Source organism: Colossoma macropomum, unplaced genomic scaffold (assembly GCF_904425465.1).
Source record: "Colossoma macropomum unplaced genomic scaffold, Colossoma_macropomum, whole genome shotgun sequence".
Classification (NCBI taxonomy): Eukaryota; Metazoa; Chordata; class Actinopteri; order Characiformes; family Serrasalmidae; genus Colossoma; species Colossoma macropomum.
The window spans coordinates 5,774,230-5,801,726 of record NW_023494810.1 but is presented as its reverse complement, the minus strand read 5'-3'; the positions used below and the strand labels follow the sequence as shown (position 1 = coordinate 5,801,726).

The window sequence follows — 27,497 nt, the reverse complement described above, 5'->3', positions numbered from 1 at the left end:
TGTCCAAAGATACAGCTATAGCTATACATTTATCTAGATTTACATGCATATTTAGAGTTGATTATACACATGAATCTAACTTTAAGGGCTTGGTCACACACACTAACACAAATAACTTTAAAAAATAATACAATAATTAAGTTTTAAATAAATAAATAAAATTTTAAATAAATAAATAAAATAATTATGTTATTTTAAATAAATAAATAAAATGATTGTGTATTCTTATTTTACAAAAACAGCAGCCCAGACCGTGATTTCACCCTCTTGGCCTCATACAAAAACCACAGTGATGCATCAAAAGAGCTAAGTTTAGGACAGCATGATTCAGAAATGTAATTGGATATTATCCTAGTTACTGTTGTCAAATGTAAGTAAAAAATTCTGCTCATTTTTATCCATATGACTTTTTATGTGTATGTTTACATCTTTGGGTCGCTTGGCAATGTCTGTGCTAACCCTAGAAGAACCAGAATAAAATGCAACAACATAAGCTTGATCTCAGTATCCAAAATGAGACTCCACAGCTCTTTCATTTATTTATATATTTTTTTTAATAAAAGCTACATAGTGCACATAATATGGGGATGCGCAATGAATGAGAATCAGCCAAGATCAGAATTGGCAAGTTATTGCTCAGAACATTAAATCATACTATTGTATTTCATTTTAATAGATCTGTGTTGCAATTTTATGACAAAAATAATGTAAGCTAAGCGTTTGAATGCTGCTGCTAGACCTGTAACGAAATGCAGCATGATTATGCTTGATCATGCTAAATAGTTTTTTTTTTGTTCCTCTAATGAAGGCATTTAATGTGGGTCAAAACATCATGTTTTTAACTAAATTAAGGCAGAGTTTTATAGTATATGGTATAGTCCAGAGTATATGGTATAGAGTGAGTGTTGCACCTTTTTTCTTGTTGGTGGGTTTAAGTTTTTTTTTCGTTTGTCAAAGTGTTAAATAGTCAGTCACCTCTTTCTTTCAATAAAGCACTTTATTTGGTTCATATTCTTTAAATAGACATTTGATACAAAATAAAAAAATGAAATGTCAGTTTGGCCCATTTAACAACAAATAATATTGTTTATATTATAATAATATTTGGCTAATAGAAAGCATGGAAAAAAAGCTGTCGGACAATTGGGCTGTAAAGAAAACAGAATCGCCCATAAAAATTGATGATCATGCTTATCTAGTAAAATAGCATTAAACCCCTATGGAGACCAGAAAAATGACCCCAACAATGTCAAATAACACTGTCACAATTCTTGCCATCCCTGTTATTACAGAGGCATTTGGTCCCTACAAAGAAAGCAAAGAGAGTGCACATACACATACGCGCACACAGTTAAGTGTAGGAGGGAGTGAGCAGCGTAATGGGTGGAAGTGCTTGTGGAAGTGTGAGACTTGATACATCTAATGTGTGCAAGCTGAGATTCGCAAACAGATAATTAATGCTGTAAGTAGCTTAGGTGAGAATGTAAGCATATGCTGACATGTGGGTGCATGTCATGCATATAAAAATCAATATTGCACTAATTTACAGTATGCCCAGCACTGGTTATAGTCGTATAAAGCCCCCCAGCATAGGGCTGTGGAGCAGTGGAACTGTGTTCTCTGTGAGAGATGTTTTTCCTGAGATGTAGGAATCTTGTCAGCTGTCTTTCTGCAGTTTCTCCTTCTCCTAATGTTCTCCAGTGTTCAATGTCTCACAAAAAAAGTGATGCTTGAGTACTCTTAAAAGTAGTTGTGAGGCTACCAGCACTGCTAGAGAACACAATGCTTGGGGCTTAATGGAGTGACAGGCTGTTTTTAGCAGCACTCAGTGTACTGTAAATAGCCTGGAGCTATCTAACATCGAAGCCACAGAAGATTTCAGTGTTCCTTAGTTGGCCACAACAACAAGCTGCTTATTAACCAATTTAGTGGCAGTGTATTTGGAGAGAATAGTGTTTCTCTGAACAAGACCATTCAGGGCTGTCACTATCCGCCAATACAGCATGTTCTTGACTGAAATTAGCAGGTGCCAATGTTCTGAAGGCCGTAGATGAGGCTGGGACCACATGTAGTATTATTGATAATATTGATAACAGCCATGAAATTGGTAGGTAGAATTTATAACATTTTGCGATCCAGTCTGTAATCTGACATATAATTCCAGTTACGTGAGATGTCACATGAGCCACAGTGTGCTGCCTCAGACCATCAGAAGCAGTATTCTGATTTATGGTAATTTAAAATTTACTCATTGTAAGTTCTTTTCATACAAAATAATTTTTTACAGATATGATTTTTGACACAATAAAACCTTTGCTCCAATTAGCTTTTTAATTAAATACCTGAATAAAGAAGATGAAGCAGAAGAAACTGATTAATCGAGTAGTAACAGCGACAAAATTATAATTTTTCTTTTAGTCAGAATAACTCAAAGATGCTGACACTTGCTAACAGCTAATTCTGCAAATGCAGACTCACAGCTAAAATGATATAAAGCAGGTGTTGTGTTTGTGATGGAGTTCAAAGCTCTGCTTAAGCTGGGAGCTCCTAGCATTATGTATGAGAAGTATTAAGAGAACTATGAGAATCAAAGATCTCTGAAGATGAAATAAATGTTGAGGTTTACATTTTGAAAACTTCCTGTATTGATGTGGGTTTTTTATGAGTAAAACTTGGGACTGAAGAGGCCTCTGGCATTGTTACCCCCCCTGTGGTGCAAATGGAAAGTGTCCTAGATATACTGTATATGTTAATGTAAAATAACCACTGGAAAAATGAAAATATCGATATTTATTGATAATTTTGTACTGATTTATCGATTTTTTTTCTTTGTACTGAGAGCCCAAAGTTATGTTCATGTCCACTACGACATGAACATGTTTGTGTGTTTTGTTGCTTCGATATGTATATTACATGTATGTGCTTCATTGCTTACGTGCGGACTTTGTGCCGGCCAATGATGAAGGCCACCTTACGGCTCCAGGGATTAACAAAGCTGGACCAGCTGCTGTCTAAGGTGACATAGTCTCCATTCTGACAGCGGAAACGGACAGGAGAGTGCTCAAACGGAGGCTGGCCAGCATACTTCAGAACTGCAGAGAAAACAAAACAGCAAGACCATCCATTATATGAATGACAACATTTAGCTGACCTTCTGTTGGATCAAAATGAAAGAGCATTACAGATTTAGGTTAAGTTCAAAGACCAAAGCCACATTAAGACAGGACTGGAGTCCATATTTTTTTTAAACCCAGGATTTGTCTGGGTTGTAGAAACTGGGACAAGAGGCTTTAGAAGAGGAAATGTAGTCTCTATTCCCCTGGAATCAGTAGAAACTAGAGTGGAACCTTCAGGGCCTTCTTGGCCTTCACAGATTGCCTAATGATTTCTGGGAACTAAAAAATGCAAATCTGTAATTAGATATAATCGATATAATCATGCTTGTATTTACACTTGTTTCAGTGTGAGGTATAGGATGGAAACAAAAGGGTTAAATTCTTGAAATGCAGAGCTGGAAACTGACCAATCAGTGTTTTTCACTGGGGTATAGAGGCTGATATAGTAGTAAGCGAGCTCTCCTATTGGTTAGGACTTCAAATGCTGATGAAAAATCCAAAGGTGTTAGATAAACTTTTAATCACTGTGAAACCGCTACACAGTAAACTATATGCTAATACGAAGTCAAAAGCTTCAAGTAAAACGTAATGTCTTTTAGTAGCTTCAAATGTCCTTGTTCAATCTAAAACTGTCTTTTTTCGCATCTTCCGTCCCACCTTAAATGGGATTAGCATTTGCATTCTGGTGCCACTGAATTGTCTGGCCCACCTTAAACGCTGCAGCGGTTACATTCTGGTGCCTAACTTGGACCTTTTCAGCATTTAAAGCGGACTCAGTCCGCTGAGTTATGGTTTTCTGTGCACACATTTGTTATGTGAACACATTAACTGAACTAAGACCCTCTAAATGGCCTCAAAAACTAATCAACAGGCCACCTCTTGATGTCACCTCAGAATGGTTTGTTTGTAGATTTTTTTGTGCATTGTTTGTTTTGCTTTACAATAAAGACCCGGTGGCTTATCACAGTAAACTCCAACAGTTCCAGCACTTCAACAGGTAAAAACAGGCTACCAATCCTCCACAGACACACAGTGTCATTTTTCCACTTCTGTGCTTTGGCCAAGTATTAGCGTGGCCAATAAGAAAGCAGTAGGCATCTCTAATAGCTCCTCTCAGCACCAAAGGTTAGTTTTATCACAGAGTGCTGCCCACATACTGCGAGTGGTCTGACAGCGATCGGAGTTCTAAAGAACTTGTGGTGTGAACAAGAACTGGTTTGAGATCTTATCAATACTGAAAAGGACTAGAAAGAAAACAGTCTTATTTAAAGCTCATTTGAAGCTGGTTCCCTCTGAGCTTCACAGAACTGAGTTCAGTTCCTTTTAAAAGAACTATATGTGAAAACACCCTAAATGCAGCAAAATGTAACTGCTGCCCCACTTAAGGTGGATTGGAACTAACTATAGTCTCGTCAGAAAAATCTATGATTTGTGTAAATTGACCTTAGCTTAGTGCTAACAAACGATCGCTGAGGTGGTTTTTTTCTTCATATTTTCACTGACTTTTAATATCTAGCTCTAATAAGTGCTGTGGTAAAGACGAAAGAGTGCATACCTTTGCGGTGCATGGTCAACATGAGCATGCGGTCCTCAGGGTGGATGCAGGTGAGCAGCGATGTGCCTATCAGGTCCTGAGGAAGGTAGCCAAGCAAAGGCACAGCACTGCAAAGACACACATATGTACATCACTAAAATCCCTTAAAATTCACAATGAGATATGCGAATGCTTTAATTCATCAAACACCCACAGAACACTCATCTGGCATTTACAGGGCTCATTTGCATATTGCTCTGTTCTTCAGTATCAGTACTGTCAAAGCCAATACTGGAATAGTGATTAACAATCAACAGTATGCTGTGCAGCAGCCCTAATGTTCAACATTTAAATATTTCTGGTGCAATAATAAATAGTAGAAGCTCTCACCGGTCATCTACTTCTAAGAAGACACAGCCTGGCGAGTGAGTCGTAGTGAAGATGCGCTTGTCCGTAGGAATACGTGGAGCTGAAGAGTAATAAAAAAACTATTTTAACAGTTAAACAACCTTACCTAAGTTAAACTTACGCTAGCAATCTCTTTTCCTTCAAAAAAGTAATGGGAGGAACTGAGAGGTCACTGGGGTCGCACCCTCGTATCCTGAGATGATACGTTCAACCAAAGCCAAGCAGCAGGGCTGTTCCTCCTCCCCACTAACACTCTGCACTTTCAGCAGGTATGGTGTGATCCGGAACGGGTTGTATCGCATCTCCCCATCACGGTCCTTCCCCCCTCTGAACACATGCACACACCAACATCACAGAATCAGCAAAAAACACAGCTGGCCAATACAGTTCATTAATAATATCATAATCAAATTATGCCCCTTCACACATTTCATTTAGGTATAAACACATCTCTGAGACATCAGACAGCGCAGTATGAGTAGCTTCAGAGCTGATACGCCTTTGATTGAGTCACATTGTTTATTAAGGGTGTAGTTTGTAAAGGTATTAGCCAAGAATTTGCATTTGGACACTGACCTGATTCTACAGAAGAAGGACTTGACTTGTGCACATTCAAACAGTATTGCAGCTACAGGGAGAGAAACAGCAACATTAATTACGGCTGTAATTTATTATTGTTATTCAGAAGAGTAAACATTTCAGTAAATCCACATTGACCCTTAGAAGTAGAGAAGTTTCTAATGCTGTACCGTTTAAATGTAATTATATAATGAACATTTAATGACAAAATAAGTCATGCAATGAATTACATTTACAATCAATTTGTTTCTGCACTTGCAATTTCGTTTTTGTTTGTTTCGATGTAATGAAATGACAATAACATGGCAAAAACATAAACGACAAGCCTGAACAAGCCTGTGTGCACAATATCTACACGTCTACTAACAAAAACAAATGAGGTATAGATTGAAGGTTAAAATCCGCAATCTGACAGACATTATAGTGAATTACAAGTGAGAAAGAATTAAAATTGAAGTACACTACACTTTTGTTTTAGCCAAAAAAAATCACTCTGACTTCTAAAGGCTAATTTAGAAACCCAACAATAAGTGGTAAAGTAATAAAATCTACATAATACAGTAAAATATTTGGAAAACAGAAATTATGTGATTAAATGTCCCCCCCGCCCCATAGCTGCTGCACTCACCACTGTCCGTGTCTACGTTCCAGGGAGGCAGATGTGGCTGGGCTGTGTGAGAGTAAAACACATTGACGTCCTGATGGAACAGCAGCTCCACAAACTTAGCTGAGTCCAGGAACTTGCGCTTGCAGTTGAGGATACTGGAGGCCTGCTCCGACGCATAGACCACCCGGCCAGTGGCCAGGGAGAACACAATGACAAATGTGTCCTGAAGAAGGGGCCGATTAAAAAAATAATAATAATATATTAGTGGTTGGGCACCAACTATACGGCACACACATGCAACTTTTCTCTATTGTGAGGCAGTTGACTTTTCAAACTTCCACTTTTAATAGCATTTTACAGTTTTTTTTTTGGTTTTACCAAATGAACAAATACAGTAACAAATAAGTAACAAATTGTTTTGAATGGTTCACTCAGTTTGGGATTCACAGAATGCTAGGAATTGTTAGTCTTAACTATATTAGCTAAAATCACATGAAACTAATGGATATAAAATTCCTAATGCTGTAAAACAATCTCACCGTATTTTTGAGGGTGTGCTCTGACGTGACGCCCTCCAACTGCTCCAGAGTGCAAACGGTAGCGTCTTTCCTCTCCTCCAATCCATTGCACATCAGTAACTTGTAGTACTCACTGTTCGCTACAGGTGGCGCCACAGACAGACAAAAAAGGTATAAACTTGCAGCAAAGTCTGAGTCAGATTACAGTGAATGACTGCTTGGCCACAATGACCGTGTACAGATGGCTTAAAATGACAAATACCAGATATTACAACACGTAACACAACACCGTTACATAACTGAAGGTTTACAACATTATTACAGCATAAGCTTGAGCTCAGAACTCTAATAGTTTAAGAATAAGCTTCATTTCACAGCCCTAAAGAAAGCTCTAAAGAACGTCATAGTGCTTTACGTTTACGTAGGTTGGAGTTCTAGGTGATCTGTCCGGCTCCAAAGACCAATCACTGTAAAAACCCTTCTTGAGGAGGAACACTGGTTCCTTTTTCTGCACAACTCTCCAGTTCTCCAGCGCATAACTAGTTGCTCAAACACAACCACAGCGTGGGCTACGACAGACAGATCACGCTTCACTTGCATGAGATTTACTGTCGTTAAGAAATGTATCTGCGTCATTGTGACTACTCAATGCAGAAAACTAAGAAAAACAAGTTCATCCTGAATGCAGCTATCAGCTAAATCAGTACCTTTATCCTCACATATACATAAGCACAACATTCCACAAATGTGTATTTTCCATGAAGCTGCACTAACACAGATGCAAAAAAACTGAATAAATGCAATATCAAGGTGTCTTAAGGGCAGCTATAGTATTAAATTGTGCTGCTGACTGCAGGCTTCTGCAAGCTGACATTTAGAGTGCAGTTTCCATTTGTGAGAGTCTACACCCTCCCTTCCTGCAGCCCCAGCGCCCAGACTGTTACATAATCAACGTCTCTGCTCCAAAGGAGAGCTACGAGCCAAATGCCGACGTCATCTTTATGTGGACAGACACGCTGGCAAGGACGCTGCTTTTTTGTTTAGCATCAGAGTGTATGTCTATTTTTGGGATGTTTGCGTAGCTTGACCTCACTGGCCTTGCTGTCCATAAGTGGAAATTCACCTCACTCCAGTTAGTTAGACAGTGCGGTATCAGCTGGAGAAACAATAAAGCAGAAACGCAATGCATGTATTTTTTGCTGTGTGGTCAAAGCTAAAGTGAAGCTGCTAACACAGACATTGAAAAAGTACTGTATCTGCTTTTTAATCCCTAACTTTAAATAAAAGATTTCATGAAAATCATATTCTAAATAATAACTCAAACTATTTTACCACTAGTTTTGAAAGTTGTTACTGCAAACTGTATCATCTCTTTAAACGACATGCAAAAGTGAAAAAAAAATGTGTGCTAACAGCGCCCCTGCTGGAGAAGCTTCAGACTTGTAGACATTCTCTGCTAGAGCAATGGGACATGAACCAAAGTCATGTCCATGTGCTTCACATTTTTAAAAATAAGTTACTTTATACTTCATTATAGTGGAGTTGCTTTTGAATTCAGCTGTGGATGCCTCTGGGAAACCATGAAAGATTATATTTTCGTAATTATACAACTCATCTGAGCTACTGGGACACTTAATCTGAACGGAAAATGCTGAGAATTTCCCCTCATTTACCTCACGCACATTATTTACAGCAGGGGAGACGCTGGGCCTATATAATAATCAGATTATTGAATTTCATAAATTGATTCCGAATCTTTCAAGAGAGAACTGCATCTAAGATCATTTTTCCCACCCCTAGTATTAAACTTTTGATACTGACTGTCTTGTTACTCTGAAGATTAAGCTGTAACAATTGTAATACTGTTCTGTGCTTACTTTAATAAAATTGTCTGTTTAGACAGTAATAAGTATTGTAGTACTACACTCAGGCCCAATCCCATTTCACCCCTCGCCCCTACCACTGAGCCCTTAGCCCTCTGTTTTGCGTGTTCACGTCTAGGGGTAGGGTGTCCCACAGACAGAAGGGTAGGGCGAAGTGTGAGGGCTGCACGGCCCTCCAAACGGTGGTTTTTCAGAGACTCCAAACAGAGTGTTATGAGAAAGAAAGAATAACCCGGCAAGATGGTTGAACAAGAGACCAAAGAGACCCACAAGTGTGAGAATTTTGTCTGTTAAAAAATTGCGATAACCACTGTATTATCTTAGTTTAATGTCATTTTAACGTATTATGGTCGTTTTCTTCATAACAAGCATAAAAAAATCGCTAATAGTATGCTAATGTCTCGGTAGCTAGCTAGCTAACTTTCCCGTTCCACCTTAAGTAGTCAAGCAGGACTGATGCCTGAAGTGCCAGGATGTAACTGCTGCAGCATTTAAGTTGGAACGGGAAAATTCGAACAAGAAGCTGGTGAATAGCTGACTTCAGCTTAATATCACTGAAGAATTAGTGGTGGGTGATAAATAATTGTCTTACACCCCCTCTTAGAAAGCATATGATGCCCTAAATGTATCTAAGGCCCAGCAGCGAGGTCACTGAACTTTTCCCTTCTCTGCTGTCACTGAAGATGGGCCAGGTCGCCTACAGAGCACTGCTAGCAGCCTGTTAATGTTAATGAAGTAATGTTTTTTTGTTTTGTTTTTTTTTACTTTGAGGGTCCCATTTCATAGGGGAAGATTTCAACCACTACCCTTTGTAACTCAGTTCCAAAGGGTGAGGGTGACACTCGAAAACAAGGGGTAGGGGTAAAAAGAAGAAATGGGACTGGGCCTTTGTGTCTGTATTGAAATAAAAATTCTGGTACTCTGACAACTCCGGTCTCACACTGAAGGCTGCTGACAGACAACATGAAAAACCAAGTGTTGCTTGCAAAACATTTTTAAAAGCAACATGCACTTAAAAAAAGCCACAGCTGGTTTTTCACAACCATGTTAAACTTCTGGTTTGCCACTTTCACCATTAAAACATGACCACAACTGAGGTCAACCACAGTTGAATTCTGAACGTCTCTTCCGTCCTACTTTAGTCAAGCATATATATGCACCTTGAACTTGTTTGACGCATTTGAGAGCGTAGTTGAGGGCCTCCACTGTGCTGGCCTTGCTGCGGCTCCTCTTCTCAGACGGCAGCCTCTTCTTCATCTCCTGCACTGTCTGCATCATCTCCCGGTGGGCGTGCTCTCTCTGTTGTTCCGTCTGCTCGCTGCAACACACATATTGCATGGATTATTAAACATGATCACTAACGACTGCTTTACTGCTGTGCTTGTAATTGAAAATCATATGCAAATAAGCATTTGAGACAAATATTAAACCTAAATATCACACTACGATTATAGAGTATATGTGTGTTGCTGAGATTACTTGCATCCTGTGTGGTGCCTCTGACCAGAGGCTGCACTGCGGATGCTGCTAGAAGATGAGCCTGTTGCAGACTTCGAGCTTCGTGGAGACATAAAAATAGTGTAAACGAAAGCCCTAAAATCTCTACCTGGACATTAATGCGCGCACATACATAATGTCAGGAGCTGAATGATGCAAGATTTGAGAGAAAACTAGGATGGCCTTTGACATTACCAATTACAGCAGGGGTGTCAAACTCAACTGGTACAAGGGCCATATTAAAAAATCTCATCAAATCTGTGGGCCAGAGAAAAAAATGTTTTTATTTCAATTAGTGTTGTGCTTTAACCCAAACTGGTCATGGTTTATTCAAAATATGCAAAAATGTCAACAGTAAATAACACGGACACTTAAAATTTTAAATGTCCCCTGGTGCTCGGTCTTTTAAACCTATCTATTTGCTTGAACCAGACACTTTCTTTGCTAGAGGTTCATTAAGACTTGGGTCCAGTTTCTGAGCTGCTAAGCGAATATTACGTGTTTATATCGGTTAAACTGCAGCTGAAATGCATTTTTCGTGATAAGACTGGTGTAGAATTGCACTGAATTGAGGTGTAACCGCTGTCCTATAGATTGTTGTTGAGGTAGAAGAGTCAGAGCACATTACGTTGCAGTGCATGTTGGGTACTGTAGTGCAGCACATTGTGAAACGGGCTAATATTAATAGAAAATGAAAATACTTTTGCAGGCCAGATAGGATTGTGTGGTGGGCCCGATCTGGCCCACAGGCCTTGTGTTTGACACATGGGGACTACAGTCACTTGATAATATGGATGGGCACTTTCATCAGTTTTTAACTATTAAGTATTTGAATTTCCCAAAGACAAAATAACTGACATTGATAAGAATAAAAACCAAAACATCAATGATCTAAATGTAGTTTATTATGTGCAGCTAGAATAAGAGCTGCAATTAATAATTCATTTGATATTAGTTAATCGGTTGTAATTGATCTTTGTGCTTTAGGAATGTGTGATTTAACTAAAAAAATACACAGGTCAAAAATTCAGTGGTTTCTAATCAGCAGTAGCGCATTAGCTCATCTGAAGCAGCCTTCTTTACTCAAACCTCGACACGAAAACCTCCTCGTTTAGCCTTAAGTGACCAGAAGATTCCCACTGTTTATTTTTGAATAATAAAACATGTTTTCCAATGTTCACCTCTGTTTGCAGCTAAATTGTCTGTGTTATGCATTTGTTTAGGCTGCCAGCATCAGTGCACTAGATTCCCTTGTCTGTGGATGAATAAAAGCTATAAAGCAGTATGTTCTACTTCTACTTCTTCCCCAGTTACTGAATATTAAACAAGTCCAAATGCACATCCCTAGATAACACACAACTTCTCAAAGATCACATGCCCAGATAATATATGACTTTCCATTTTCTTCATTCCAAACTGCACAAGCCTTATTTGAACACTCAATTATGTAAACAAGTACTAAAATGAGTTATATCTGTATAGATATAAGTGTACTGAAATAACCACACTCATTCTTACTTGGCAGGATCTGCAGATACTTGCTGTGAGTATAAAAGCATATTAACACAGTGATGTTTACCTCTTGGTGCTAACCGAGACTGTGGTGCTCCCTGGGCTTCGATTGGCTGACGGCGAATGACGGCGTGATCCGCGCATGCTGTCGTTTCCACTGCTGGAGTCATGACCGCTGTTCATCTCCACATCCTCCTGTCCCTGCTCTCCTCCGGAGGGTTCTCCACCACTCTCCTCACACGTCGCTGAGCTCTCCCCTATCCCTGGCTGTCGCGGCCGCTCCTCGGCCTCCTCGTCCTCCCCTGAGCCTGATCCCGAAGGAGGTCCTGAGCCAGATCCACTCCCGCTGGCTCCCGGCTCTTGGTCACTGCTGGTCTGGTCCACCTGAGCTCCTCTCCTTGGAGAAGGAGAGACGTTCTCTTCTCCATCCTGACAGCTGTCACCACTCGGCATTCCCCTCCCGCTCTCCCTCCCCAAACTGTTGTTCAGTCACTGCTTGGATATGCTCTTGTTGCTGCACCAGTCACCAGTTTTCCTCTATGATGAAATCCATCAGCAGCTCTTGACGCCGGGACGCTACTTACTGCCTAGGGATAATCATCGGAGACGGAGTCTTGAGCGGCCTGTAAGATGGAGAAGCAGCTTTTAAAAGTCCTGCAGTGGAACTCTTAATACTGCAATACACTCCAAAAGCTCTACAATGTCTGCAAAATCTCATCATCATTTCATCTAAAATATTTTATTTACTTCAGTGCATCTGATGATGAATAAAGAAAGAAGGCTTTGATTTTTAATTGCTAACAGACCAAATTAAACCATACTACATGTGTAGCTTAAGGACTGTTCCAGTCCAGTTACCACAAATATGAATAAAAGTGTTTTTTATCCAAACAAAGTCAAATCAATATGAAAACAAACACGCTTTTTCCACGAAGCACACTTTTTTCCATGAACACTACCGCTATTGCTTACTCAGCCTTTGCTAAAAACAAAAACAGATCAAGTTATGATTCAGAATAACAGCACAACACGCAGTGCTGAGGCTGACAGTAGCCCCAGCCGTATCATCTTCACAGCCTGGCAGGGTCATCCTTGAGCTGGGAAACAGTCCGAGTCATCACAGCCTCGTTATATAACAGGCTTTCACTATTCAGGGAGGTGAGAGAGACTCAGAGAAAGCAAGGCTCCTTCTCAGTGATCTACTATGCTGTACAACACAGACAAAATGCTAGTACATTCTAGTATATTGTTACATATTGCAGCAAAACGCAATGATTACAAATGTGCTGCTGAATCATAAATGACATGGTAAGCCTTGTTTTCATCAAAATAGCTTGATTCTTCAAAACATCTGCAGAAACACTCATCTGGAGGTGTGATTGGTCAAGACACTTCCAGCACACGGTACAAAACATTATGCTTAGTCAAAGAGTTCATTTGCAATTGTCAGTATTGTAATGGCCAAAACTGCAATACTGTTTAACTAACAATGTATTGTGTAGCCCCATTGTTTACCAGTTTGCTTTACCACCAGTACACCAGCACTGACGGAGGTCACGGTGAGCCAAAATGCCAAAACACTCCACGCCCCTCTCATAACTGTGTGTACTAACTCAAGGCTATGTTAAAAGACTGTATCACGTGGTAACTCATCCCATTGAGTCAGCAGCCTTGGACACGCCCTGAAACAAGCTGCTTCAGAATAGCAACCAGTTACTCAAATCACTCCCCACCTCCCCAGGAATATTATGATAAAAACTGCACAACTCAACCTCCCATATACAACCGTATTTGTCACAGGTCTGAAATCAAATATAGGAAAAGGGCATGTGAAACCAAAGTGGTGAATTTGGCTATTAAAAATGCACTTTTTCTCCCAGGCAGTGGACAAAAAGCTACAACAGCATCTTTGCTCTAAGCAGAGACATAATAAAAGAGAAGGAGACGGTTCACTGGTTGAAAATGAATAGGAAAGCTTGTAACGCTCAACAGGGCGTATGTTAACAGGGCAGGTTCCACCTTTCAATAAAATTGGCTTCCTGCAAAAGCTGCAAGTAGGAAAAGCCCTCCCTCGTTGTGGAGATATGTGCTATTCTGCCACACCAAAACAACAAAATCAGGCTAATGCAACTGGCTGCCAGATGCATGCTCCACACTGATATGACTATCTTCCATTTTTTACAAAAATGATAGTCTTGTACTGTATGTGCTGATAGTTCCATTGTGACTGACTCACTGTTCAGAAGCAAAAAACAGTCAACTTCATAACTCAAGTAAATATGGTGCAAAATAAACACAAGTGGAATAACAATCTACTTTGGATAGTTTGCATTTTCATATACAAACTTCCTAAACAGTACTATTCTTTGACTGATTAAAATCTGGCTTTACTAATGTAATAAACAACAAACTCTGATCAAACATATCAGTTACCATCAGTGTTTTACAATCAAGATTTCACTGATAACACTGTGTTTACTCTTTTGCTCATTTTCGCGTCGTAAAAAGACTATTGTAAATTCCAATGCATGACATGCTGTGCCATGAGCTGTGCATTGGTACTGCCTCTTACTGGGAGTGAAACACAACATAATTCTTTTCACAGTTGCTAAATGATGTACAAGCCCAACAGGTATTGAGCTTAAAGTCAACAAGAATCAAATGTATTTCCAAGTGATAGATCTGTAAGCTAGTTGAGCGTTGAGCATAGGGAGTGGATCCTCTTCCAATAGAGGCTGCGATGTTGCTCTGCCATGTTTCTACAGTGGCCCAAAACAAACAAAACAAACTCTGCCTCTAGAGGGCGCTTTTCGCATTTTCACACTGAAGTGGAGGCTTGAATTTGTTGGCGCTACAGCACCGACTGGAAGACTGCCTAACCATTTGTGTTGTGAGAAGTTTAAGAATCCAAATTTTGACAAATGGAGGATTAAACTTGACAAAACAAAATTAAATCAGGACTGACGATGGCAAAAAACAAGGATAAACACTGGCGTGGCCTTTCCCAGACGGGGGAAAAAACATTTTCAGAGTGACGCCCAAGTTTCCTGTTTTCTCCTAGACAGGTAATTTAACACTTAATGTCCACCGTAGGTTCTACTACACGCTTGGAAAGGGAGGGGTGCGGGAGGGGTATTCAGTTGGTTGGAGTCTGCAACCACCACCACTAGATGCCACTAAATGTTACAAACTGCACCTTTCAACATTCAGCTAAACGGCCAAATACAAAACACACACCTGCAGAGTTCAAACACTCCTCTATACAAGCCTGAAAAAACACATCAACTAATATATATATACATATATATATATATATATATATATATATATATATATATACATATATATATATGCTGACTATGCTCTGTCTGAGTTAAATAGGGAGGTTTAAATGCTAACACAGTGATTTTATTTGTAAAACAGGCTGCAGAGAGACAGTATTGGCCTACCGTGTACATCACTGCTTGGTTTAGGTTCACATTTGCTACCAAAGTCTGTCTATGCCGATCTTACTTTATTTATCTCAGTAAAATAGCGAGGTATTATATATCGATATATATATATCAATATATCGATATATATATATCGTTTTGTAGCCTTCATAGAAAAAGCTGTTTACGTAATGGTGACTGTTTCACAGCCTTGCATGCGCTTGCAGTTCTGATGTAAGCAGCTAGTAGCATTTCATTTCCTTTTATTTTGAAGAATAGTGAATGGTGCTTTTGTACTTTTGTACTTTGCTATCTGCTTGAAGACGAGGTTGGTTAGATTTCTTTATTGAAAAATCGAGTTTAACATTACTATTGTACACCCCTAGTGTGTATTCATATATATTTAGTATTTTTAAGTACTTTTTTAACTCTTATTATCCCTAATAATACATAATAATTTTAAAAAATCATTTGTTGGAGCAGGTGTATGCTAGTCAAAGTGGTCAGAAATATGAAATATGACATAACAATTGCTTTTATGCTATCAATGTTAAAATAATCAGTAATTAGTAATGGCAGAGCAACAGATGACCCTGCAGGTAAGATGTCAGAGGGATCACACACTCTAGCAACAGGACAATCCCTTCAGTGTGTCTTCAGTGTGTGTAAAATATAAAGAGTTGTGCAGACAATAAACAACTTATATGTGTAAATCAGAAGTAATCAAAAGACACTCAGCAGCCTTTTGATTATGTCTGATTTACACATATAAGTTGTTTATGATCTGCACAAATCTTTATATTTTAATATGTCTTATTTTCCTACTGCTGAACACGGCTGTGAGCTCTATATGGTACATGGGCAGCAGTGTCTACACAAGTATAGCTGGCATGTCAAGCTACAGCCACAGGTATTAGCAGATTTTTATGTTTAATTCAGTTTTCAAGACAATCCATTTTAAATGATAGTGCAGATCCTGCATTTGCATTGCATATGCTTGTTTACAGATCTTCATGCCTTTAACTGACTGCCCTTTCGCATAGATCCAGAAGTGCAGTCTGCAGACTCTGACTCCTGCCCTCAATGTCTCCATCAGTCTTGTGGAAGTCTGGCATAAATTATAATTAATGATCGGCTATGCTCTTAAAAACCCAGGCATTACACAGACATCGCCTTTTTTCTCATTTCCTTGTTTGCAAGAAAGACATTCATTGCTATAACATGATTCATGACTCATCAAAAACACAAGGCCTTGCTTTGTTATTAGGCATTTAGTAAAAGCCAAGGATTCCTGGTAGTGTTGATAAGTCAATCTCATATGCTTCCATACAATGAATTCCATTGTTAACACACAGTGTGGCAAATGGACAAACCTGAAACTTGCAGAGTGACATGAAAACCAAGTCAGAGCTCTTTTCTCAGTGTTTCTATCATGTCAATACTAGAGTGCAGTATTTATAGACAGAGGACAGACAGGACAGCTGGCTTCTTCTGAGAGAAAAACACTTTCATGAAATCTGTCATCCCCTTATCACTGGGATATGTGAGACGGCCTAGTGCAGCATTTCCCAACTCCAGTCTTGTCCTACATAATTTTAGGTTTTCTCTAGCCAAAGGTTTCCCAACTAATCCCATGGGGTTCTGGGAGGCAGTGCAGGAGGTTTGTGAGGCTGTGATGAAAATGTCATTGTCAATTAAATTAAAATCAAGAATGATCTACTCAATAATTACGATCATGTCACGTGATAAATGTGTAACCACATGACAAGTTCGGCTAAACTGTCTTAATCTTCTTATTTGTTTGACATTCGAACGAGCTTTTTAATCAAGTAAGTCCGATTTTTTGAAACGACATTTGAAACTAAACAAAAAAAAACTGGCCACAAAACCATTTCAATTTTAAAAATTGCTTAATTTAATGTAAGCTTACTTAAGTCTTTTTGGTTTGAACTAGGGATGCATCGATACCGATACTGGTATCAGGTATTGGTCTGATACCATGCTCATTTACCTGTGCTTGGAAAAAGTCACCGATACCAACATTCTGATACCAGCTGATATCGTGTAACGACAGTCGGACACAAAGCCGCCAGTCACTTTAAACATTTCACTTTGGTATATTCCCACCAGGAATACACTGCATGATTTCACACCATTTTAAACACAATCAATACTGCTTCCCCAAACAAGTAGGCTAGCGAAACTGAGAAGGGAAAAAAAAAGTCATTATTTGCATTATTTGCTAAGTCCGTCTATGCTGACTATGCTCTGTCTGAGTAAAATAGCGAGGTTTAAATGCAAACACAGTGATTTTATTTGTAAAACAGGCTACAGAGAGACAGTATTGTCCTACCGTGTACATCACTGCTTGGTTTAGGTTCACAGTTGCTACCAAAGTCTGTCTATGCCAACTTTACTCTATTTATCTCAGTAAAATAGTGAGGTCTAAACGCTAATACAGTGATTTTTGTGTAAAACGGGCTGCAGAGAGACAGTATTATCCTACTGTGTACATCACTGCCTGGTTTAGCTTCAGTGCTCAGTGTTAGTAACACTGCTTAGTTTCCCAGTGTGTTTGCTCAGTACTCGGAGCACAGCATGTTATTTTGAATGAAACAGCTTTATTTGAAACTGTCCATAGACAGAGCTGTCTGTACAGGCTGCGTTTCACAGAGCGTTTTCGTACACTGTGAGTATATAAATCTTCAGATGTACAAATCCTCTATTCAGACGTACAGTGTGAGTCACCAAAGAAGAAGATCTCTAAAATCGCACCATGTATATCTGGCTTTAGAGGACATTCAACTACAGCTCAATCAGCCAAATAAAGCAAAACTCCACACAAGCATCCACTACTCGGATAGTTTAGCCTCTGATGTGATTCCTGCTGTCACTGGGGTACAGAGACTGTTGTTACAGTGACAGATGAGGACGAAAACTACGCAGCTGTACAGGAGCACTTTTCTGATACAGAACAAATCTTGCTCTTTTACTCAATTCAAGGTAGTGTTAAATATATAGCTTAGCTAGCTAAGGCACTTCATTTAAAATCAGCTAGTCTTTTAATGATTTAACCGTTAAGGTACATTGCACTTACGTACTGTAACAAGCACTTAATTCTGCATAGGTTACGAAGGATGGTATCGGCAAGTACTAAAATTATGTACTTGTACTCGATCTGAAAAAAATGGTATGGACGTAATGATGAATCCAACTACCTTTTTGTGGTTCCAGTTGTTCGAACCATGGGAACCCCTGCGCTAGCGGGAGAATGGATTTCACAAAACCTTCAGTTTAGCCAAAAGTGAAAACCGTCCAGCAGACGCGTATCCCAGCTCTTCTTCTCTTACTGGATAGCCTTGACTCTTTGCTGAAGTTATCACTCAAACTGAGAAGTTCCTGCTTTGAAAAATACGCACAAGAGTGGAGCTGGAAGGCACAATCCTAGTCTACTTGACTGGCGTTCAGGTGAACATAGGCCAGTGGTCACCAACCTTGGTCCTGGAGATCTACCTTCCAGCAGAAAGTAGTCCCAAACACACCTATTAACTGTTTCAGAAGTCCTTGATTGGCTGGATGAGATATACTAGTGTTAGGTAAGGAGGAGGAAGCATTTTAGATAGAGGTTGTGCAGGAAAGTAACGTTAGATATCCAGGAGGAGGGTTGGTGAACAGTGATATGGGCCAACTGTTAGAACCAAAAGCAAAGAGTGAGCTTAGGAAGAAAAAGAGCACCCAAGCCTGACAACACTCATCCTGGATAATTTACTAGCCCACACGAGAAGCAAATGTAAACAACTTTATTTTCAGGTTCGGCAAAAAGACTTTCTGTATTTTACCTCCAACAACAGCGTAAACATTGTTAGCTGACGTCATATTTATTGTATTTCAGATGCAGCAGCAGGCTGGCTAGTCAGACACCACTGCACATGTAGGTTAACTAACTAGCTACCAACACAAGCCAGTCAACCGTAGAAAGAGAGATTCAGGCAAACTTTTATCGCAATATATCACCAGCGTACCTCGTAATAAGTCAGCGTACCACAAGACAAGATCGCCCCCCTCAAGAGGAGCCTAGTCAAAGGCGGGTTAGGGTAGCGTATCAGGTGGCTAACGTTAGCTGGCCTAGCTTATCCGTGTGAGGCCGTGCAGGCGCGCAGAAAGAGCTTTCCAGAATAGTGATAATTCGTGTAAGAAGAGGCTTCTTATTAAAGCAGCTCTCAAATATAACGTTACAACTTAAAAACGGTGCTTTACCTGAACGGCAGACTCGAGTGTGTGGACGTAGCTGAAGTCCAGCCAACTGTTCGCTCTGGACTGCCCCTCTGTGCTTTAACGCTGTCCTGTCGTGTCAGAACTCCCGTTAAGAGCCATTCAGCGGGGTAATTCAGCACAGCGGCCGCTGGTCTTCATTCTCCGTGCGAACGTTACTAGCTAAAGTTCGTTGTTTACGTTTTATTTTTCTGTTTCTCGTTTCAATTCCGTTGGAGATCCCACGCGCCGCTCTGGCGGAGGGCTCTGACGCATTCCTGCAACGTGAGTAGAGCCACGCCCCTCCAACGCCTATTCGCCGGACGTGCCCGCCCAGGTGCGCTCTGATTGGATGCGACAGGGCGGATGGGCGTGGCGAGCAGGACTGGCAGTGGGCAGCCTCACGTGTATCTCCATGTTATACAACGCAGGAAAACACAGCGCGTTGCGACGGACGCGGAAGCTCGCGCCGGATTGGGTCTACGAGCACTGATTCCCATTGGCCCCGATTCTGGCTCGCGGACCGTAAAGCCGCAGCCGGCAGGCGGTGACGTTACACAGGGAGGAGGGCAGCAAAAAAGTAGATCAAGAGGTAAAAAGGTTCACCAGGCTGGGCTCCGACCGAAATCGCCTATATAAATACTACACGATCAGCAGCGCATTGATTGGACGACAGAGAACGTGGTTTTGGGCTCAGTCCACGTGTTTGTACTGCGTTTACAGAGGAATTCCACCAAATAATCCAATTTTCTGACTAATTAAATGGTTTGGATGTCAATAAAGGCTTTCAGAGTGGTTTCGTGCGAAATGCTCCGTTCTGGAGAAACTCACCAAGTCAGGATTCTACACAGTTGTGGTGATAGGAACCAGACGTCTGCTTCTAAGAACTAACACAGAAAGTTATTACTTGAAAATGTGGTTACAAATATGTTGCCAGATGCCTGTGAGTTTGTTTTACGATAGCTTTGTGATAAGGTTTTGTCCTAAAACGTATTTTTTGGAAAATGCATTCATAGATGGGTTCATGCTGGGTGTTATGAGACCAAATAGTCCCCAAAGAAAACTTTTTTTTTAGTTTTACTACCGTTTACCACTGTCAACTTTACAAATAAAACCCAGAAGACATGTGTAGGGTCACTGACTGTTTTGGATAGTAAATAAAATAACTATATTTGTATAACACTATGTTGCACTGCGACGCCTGGTTCCCATCACCAGCACTGTAAAGAGATCTGTGTTGTTGGGTTTCGCTACTATGCACCATTTCACATCAAACCCCTCTGAATGATGTTGTTTACATCTCAGTGAATGAATTATACAGAAATCTGCATTTTTCTTTAGGTTACTACAATTGAAGTCCTCCTACACAAAACCCCCAGCTAAACAGTTCCTGACTGGCCTGCACAGAGTCCTGACTTCAACACCATCCAACACACACACACACATCTTCTAAACCGCTTATCCTTCTGGGTCACGGGGAGAGCTGGAGCCTATCCCAGCAGTCATTGGGTGAGAGGCAGGATACACCATGGACAGGTCACCAGTCCATCGCAGGGCCCCATCCAACGTCTAAAACATAATTATTGTACATTTTTTTCTTTACTTACTTGTTAAAATCACTTCTACAGACTGAAGAGTGTTTTGCTCAAAAAGCTTCCCAGCATTCTTAGCAGTTTTGCTGGTTCCTGTTAATAACTATTTTTTAATCATTAATATAACTCTGTTTTGATTCTATGTCACAGCATATTCTCATGTTAGATGTGAGGTCTGGATGCATTTTACATGTTGATATTCTCACTATGACTGTGTTTTGTTTTCAGGTTTATTGATTCAGACTGGAGCCTTGAATGCTAACAGAATGGCAAATATGCATTAAGCTATTTGAGTCCTCAGAAATGGGTGATTCTAGTCTTATCTAAGCCATGTATTCAACACTATACAGAACAGTCTGTTTAATACACTGTTGTTTTAATTGATGCCAATACATTATACAAGTAAGAGTATTTGATTGAAGTTAACCAAACTAATTCAAGATTAAGAAAGGACTTGTAAAAGTAGAGCACTGCCAGCTCACTGGACACCATTTATAATTAATAGGCTGTTAGTTAACCTTGCTTCCTGCAGAATTGTGGATCACTGAAAATTAGAAAGTAACTATAACTCATATATAAAGTTATTTAAGCTTGAACCTGTTAAGTTACTTATTTTTTTGAGGCAATGAGTTTGCATGATTTTCTTTTCATTCATTCATCTTCTAAGCCGCTTATCCTCCTGGGTTGTGGGGGGAGCTGGAGCCTGTCCCAGTGCTCGTTGGGCAGAAGGCAGGAAACACCCTGGACAGGTTGCCAGTCCATCACAGGGCAGTTACAAAGATATATACACTCACACCTAGGGACAATTTAGTATCTCCAGTTGGCCTGACTGCATGTCTTTGGACTGTGGGAGGAAATCCCACACAGAAAAGGGGAGACCATGCACACACAGAGAAAGGACACTGGTCGCCCGGCCGGGGAATCAAACCCAGGCCCTTCTTGCTGTGAGGCGACAGTGACTGACTGTGAGCCAGGCCTTATCGCCTAACCTCACTATGTGCTCCTGTGTCTGAATGAAAGTGAAACGTCGATCATGCTGTGGCAAAATGCTGAACAGCTGATCTCAATTTTGGATCACAGTGGCACGGAAGTTGCACGTACCTTTAAAAGAGTGTTTGTTGTTGAAAGTGGTTGAAAGCGTGCACTAGTGTGATACAGTAGGCTCCAAAAGTCTGAGACTTCTATTTTGCATTCTTTTTTAACTTAATACAAGTTTTGCATTACAAATATTATCAGCAGAACAATTTAAGTGAAAAGTAGGATCTTTCAATGTTTACATAAATTTCAGAATTTCTTAGTATTTGGTGGTGTGTCCCCATTTTGCTTTAAAGATAATGCACTAAAGCTGCCATGGACTCCATAGGTTTGTGCAAAAGCCTCTGATCTGTGTGTCAAATCCACTGGTCATCTGAACATATGTTTTAACAGAAGACATAAGACTAAAAAAAGAAATATGATCTTTTTGTACAAAGGCCTTAATGTGGTCAATTTCACAAATTTGCTTCAATTTAAATAGCGACCTAGACCCAGGTTTCAATGTAGTCACAGACTTTTGGACTCCACTCTGTGTGTGGAAACACAGAGGAGCACCTGCTCCTCAGTGGCTGAGTGTTGGGTGTGATCAACTGTCAGGATGAACAGTCTGTCCACAACTACATAGAGAGGAATATTATAGTAAAGCTGCAGTGCATAAACCACTTATTACACAGATAAACACACATGCAAAACTGCTCCAAGATGTGGGGGGGAAATAGTGATCAGGTTAGATGAGTCGTCCTTCACTATATTCTCCAACAAGTCGGGGAGTGCATGTGTGTCACACCAAGAGGCCTGAATGCTTGACCCCTACACTGAGGCGTCTGGTGGCTTTGCTAGGCTGTTTTGAGCATTTTGCCAGCATGGTTCGTGTCCACTTCTCTGCTTAGAAGGAAAGGTCACTGCAAATGAATGCAAAGTTATTCTGGCTGATTTATCCTTTATCCTATGATGAAACATCCTATCTTCTATCTTGATGGGAGTGGCTTCTCTATCAGGATGACAATGGCCCCATCCATGAGGGGTCACTGAATGGTTTGATGAGTATGAAGATGATGTAAAGCATATTCTGTGACCTTGAAAGCCACCAGATCTCAACCCAACTGAACACTGCAGTCCAGCATATGAACCTCATCCCTACTTTGAAACACGGTGGTGGCAGCATCATAGTTGTTCTGCTGCCATAGGTCCAGGACTGCCATCAGGTAATGGAGCTATGAATTCTGCATTGTATTAAGAAATACTACAGGAGAATGGTAAGGCATCCATCCGTGAACTGAACCTCAACAGAAAGTGGGTCCTGCAGAAAGACAATAACCCTAAAAACACTAGTCTACAAAGAATGGCTGAAGCAGAAGAAATGCTGCATTTTGCAATAGCTGAGTCAAAGTCCAGACCTTAATCCAATAGAAACGTTGAGGTGGAATCTAAGGTGTAACATTTGTGCACCAACAAAACAGAGTTAAGGCAGTTCATTAAGAAGGAACAGGCCAAGTCAATGTGCAGGGCTGAGCAACAGTTACAGGAACCATGCCATGGGCGCAGTCGTGGGCTGGAGGCCGGTTCAGTCCCCTGAGCTGACAGTACGTGACTGAGGTGCCCTTGAGCACCTAACCCCCAACTACTTCCTGGGTGCTGCAGATAGGGCTGCCCACCACTCCGGGCAAGTGTGCTCACTGCACCCTAGGGTGCGTGTGCGTTCAGTAGTGTGTATGTAGTGTTTGGGTTAAATGCAGAGATTAAATTTCCCTGTTGTGGGACTAATAAGGGTCTCTTAATTTGGTTGAAGTCACTGCTGCTCAAAAGGGTCACACCAGCTCCTGAAAACAGGTTTATATACTTTTGTCAAAGATATTTAATGTCAGATTATGTAGTTCAATAAATGAATGAATTTTTAGTGAGTTATTTGTATGGGTTAATGAAGATCTGATCATATTTTAGGTAATTTCCCTTTCAATCTAGTTTAACGTTATCCTACCTGCCTTTTTTATTTGAAAGAAAATAAATTATATTCTCTCAGAGATGAAAGAAGCATAAACAAGAGGTACACTGTTAAATCCATATTTATTAATGTACGGATGGCAAATCCAATAAGCATCAGTTTGGAAGGCCACTTTATAGAGCTGTTTACAATTTACATACATTCCAAAGAAGGCACATATATATCACACAAACAAATAAACAAATGTCATTTTGGCGCAGTGAAGAAGAGGTATGGCATCAGACGTGGAGAAAACTGCCTTGCTTTACAGCGCTATGACATGAGAAATGCTAAAGCAGTGCGAATATACTGATTATTAGACTAATAAAAAAAGCAGCAAAAGATTCTAGTCAAACCTTTCATCTGCAAAACATCTGTGTAGCAAAAAAAAAAATTATATATATCATTTGACCATGAAAGGACATGCAGCTAAGAATGTAATCTGAATGTGATTCTCTATTATGCATTAAGTTGCTGGGTAAGTTATGCTGGCAGTGTTGTTTTCAAAGGCACAGCTAGGTTCTAATGGCACTCAAGTCTGTTTTGTTCTAATAAAGGCCTTCGAGTGGATGGCTGGTTCTAAACTGTGCTGTATTGTGCAATAAAACTGTAAGGCACTATATAACTAAAGACAGCTCCGTCATTTTATAGCAAACTTGTTACCTAACTTGTTTTCAGAGCCACTGAGCTCTCTCTACTGATCAGGAAGCAGAGGTGTGTAAGGTCACATTCCCCCATTTTTTGGTCAGTATATTTCAACTGTTATGCCTGAACCAACTATTCATGAACACATGTACAGATTAATCTTGTTGCCTCATCACACAGAGTTAGGAGACCGTTTCTTGAGCGTTGAAGGTGACGTTAGGCCACCGTGGTATGCATAACTAGTGACAGTAGGGAGTGTACCAGAAAACTAATTTCAATAAAGGATTAGTCAGGAAAACGAGTGAGACGTGTAAGCGTTTGTCTTCACCTGTAAGGCAACATTTAAATCAAAGTCATTAAAACCGAAACATAAAAAAAACAGAGTTGAGATATTTTACAAAATATGCTTTTGAAAGTCAGCAGGCTAGAACATCTTTAGAGTTCTGGAAGAACATGCTCTCTGTCTTCATGGTATCAGCTGATACTTCATCATCTTATCCACTCTCTCATCAACAGTCATGCCATTCCTCCATTCCCCTGCTGTTTTATGACTTATTCCAAACTAAATGAAAAGAGAAGACAATTTTATGTGTAAGCATTTACAGTAGATGACTATTAACCGTCACAGATTCAATACAAAACCTCCGAAAACTTCACTGATTACAACTGTACGTTGCTACACATCTAGGTTACAGAACACATTTGGTATTTAGTCAACTTTAAGCAGCTAACAAACTGCTTCAATTAACCATTTGAACTGAAAACTTAATTCTACTGTCTTAAATCAATAAGCAATTTCTGACCAATTAATTTTCCTATGCTTTCTTAAACTCCAACTCAGAGAAAAGGACGCTGGGATACTCACTGATAATGATGACAATGATGATTATGATCACAGCTATCAAAATGGCCCACATCTGTTGGAAGCAAATGCAAGTGAATATTAGAAAATAGCTCAAATTTGAAGATCACATTGATTAGATATTTGTAACACATACTCATACGCTGTCTAAGATTTGAGGAAATTTTGATTAGCAGACCTTCACCAGATGTTCACGTGTTAATTCATGTAACTGACCCAATATGCATTTAATTGGGTCATTTTAAATGGATCTATCTCCAAGAAACAAGAAAATGAGGTCAATATATAAATAAATCATTGAAGAACAGGGTTAAAGGGGGGCTGACAGATGGGCTTCAGGCTGTAACTGCAGAACTATAAAGTGCACCAATATGGTAAGCAAACCTGATAAAATGGACAATAGGTGTAGATTTAATGAAGCGGCTGGTATATGTGTGTGTGTGTGTGTGTGTGTGTGTGTGCGCGTACATATATACCTGCAGCCTGTGCACAAGCAGTGGCTGACACTCCTCCTGACATAGTGATGTTTTTTATACGAGTTACCTACTGCAGCTTTAAGGTGGAACAGAAATTCGAATAAGAAGTCCACGTCAGCTGCATCAATATTCAGAACGGTCCATAGCTTGTTTCTGCGCAAGACCCGACCACAGCCTCAGAGTGTTTCTCAGGTGGTATGAAAGTACAGCGATCACTCTGGTGTTAAGCGAAGGCTCCAAAGGAACAGCTATTTTTTTGTCTGCCACCTTGAAAATAAAGCTTACTTGCTAAGACGCAATTAAACTTAGCATGGAGGTGATCGAGAGACTATTGTGTTTTTATTTTCATTTGAAACTTGTATGAAACATCCCTGAAACTTCCCTGACTCAGCCTTTTACAAAATCACGTTATCTGTGCTTATTTGTAGTATTAATGAAAACATGAATATTCCAGAAACAGAATTTAAACCCGTAAACCACCCACTACTACATCCAGTCATCTCTTAGGCTATGTTCACATTACCAGGTTGAAGTGGCACAAATCTGATTTTTTGCCCTAATGTGAATCAGATCTGATGTTTTCAGAGCTGTGTGCAAATCTGATCTTTTCCTTTCCGACCTGAGCCACTTTCATATGTGGTCCTAGATCGGATATATATCCGATTCGTGTCCATGCGACCTTAATGTGATGCTCAGATTGGAATTCATGAACTTTTTCTCTCCACTGCGCGTGCGCCATCATTCAGTGTTACCATGGCGGCAGCGCCGAACAGAAGTTAAAGCCTGTTTGCTGATGATGCACGTGACGCATGGCGTTAATGTGACGTTACTGAGTAGGATGTGCGCATGAGGGTCATTTCAGGACACCAGTTTGTTCACATTAATGACAGATTTGAATCACTTACCTAAACGATTGTGAACCATCATGTCAGAGAGATCGGATTTGAGCAAAAAATCAGATTTGAGCAATGAGGCTTGTAACGTGAACACAGTTCTAGTCACCCTCCTCCTTTTCATTTTGTAGTTGTTTACAGGTTCTCGACAACTAGACTAAATCTCTCTCTCAATGAAGCATGCAATTAATCACCAAAAAAAATACTGGTGACACCTACGATGTGTCAAAGCTAAATCACAAAGTAACAATAACACGAATTTAACAAAACCCATCCCTACTGGAGGCATTTGAAATCCACATCTCTCCATTTTCAGTTTCCCCGTATCTGTTACCTTGCAGTTCTTCCACCAGTACTTCCTCTTGAGCTTGGCGGCATTGGTCTCAAACTGGGATGCGCCGGCCTGAAGAGCATCTGCCCTGTCGTCCAGCTCTGAAAGCTTTTGGTCTCGCTCCAACACCTTGTCCACGTTCACCCGCATGATGTCCACCACCTGGAAGCAGAAGAACAATGCAGATACTACAGGAACCAGTTTGAGTGATTTAAGGGGCTCTTTAGGTCTACACTGAGGTGTGGAGACATGCTGTCCCTGCGGACAGAGCTTTCATAAGTTACTCAGATTTTATGGTACGCCAAAGGAAGTAGTCTTAAAAACCACAACATGGTTTGATTTTTCC

The 27,497-nt window shown here is 40.2% G+C and overlaps 2 protein-coding genes across 5 annotated transcripts in view; both read right to left on the bottom strand.

Annotated features, from left to right (window-relative positions):
* per3 (period circadian clock 3) overlaps positions 1-19,640 on the bottom strand; it is a 31,811-nt gene extending 12,171 nt beyond the window's left edge. Inside the window, exons 1-11 of one of the 4 annotated variants that reach the window (XM_036559307.1) lie at positions 19,343-19,640; positions 11,722-12,277; positions 10,125-10,202; positions 9,806-9,963; positions 6,784-6,902; positions 6,266-6,467; positions 5,635-5,686; positions 5,243-5,385; positions 5,041-5,119; positions 4,672-4,778; positions 2,936-3,092 (exon numbers count right to left, since the gene is read on the bottom strand). In XM_036559307.1, the coding sequence (XP_036415200.1) occupies positions 2,936-3,092; positions 4,672-4,778; positions 5,041-5,119; positions 5,243-5,385; positions 5,635-5,686; positions 6,266-6,467; positions 6,784-6,902; positions 9,806-9,963; positions 10,125-10,202; positions 11,722-12,107 (1,481 nt within the window). In that variant the 5' untranslated portion in view covers positions 12,108-12,277; positions 19,343-19,640. Of the gene's footprint in view, positions 1-2,935; positions 3,093-4,671; positions 4,779-5,040; positions 5,120-5,242; positions 5,386-5,634; positions 5,687-6,265; positions 6,468-6,783; positions 6,903-7,885; positions 7,919-9,805; positions 9,964-10,124; positions 10,203-11,721; positions 12,278-19,342 lie in introns of those variants that run through there. The other 3 variants (XM_036559308.1, XM_036559309.1, XM_036559310.1) reach the window with 3 other exon arrangements.
* A 4,370-nt stretch (positions 19,641-24,010) lies between these two features.
* vamp3 (vesicle-associated membrane protein 3 (cellubrevin)) overlaps positions 24,011-27,497 on the bottom strand; it is a 28,105-nt gene continuing 24,618 nt past the window's right edge. The window contains exons 4-6 of the mRNA XM_036560134.1: positions 27,155-27,313; positions 25,455-25,506; positions 24,011-25,151 (exon numbers count right to left, since the gene is read on the bottom strand). Of these exons, the coding sequence (XP_036416027.1) occupies positions 25,135-25,151; positions 25,455-25,506; positions 27,155-27,313 (228 nt within the window). The 3' untranslated portion in view covers positions 24,011-25,134. The remainder of the gene's footprint in view (positions 25,152-25,454; positions 25,507-27,154; positions 27,314-27,497) is intronic.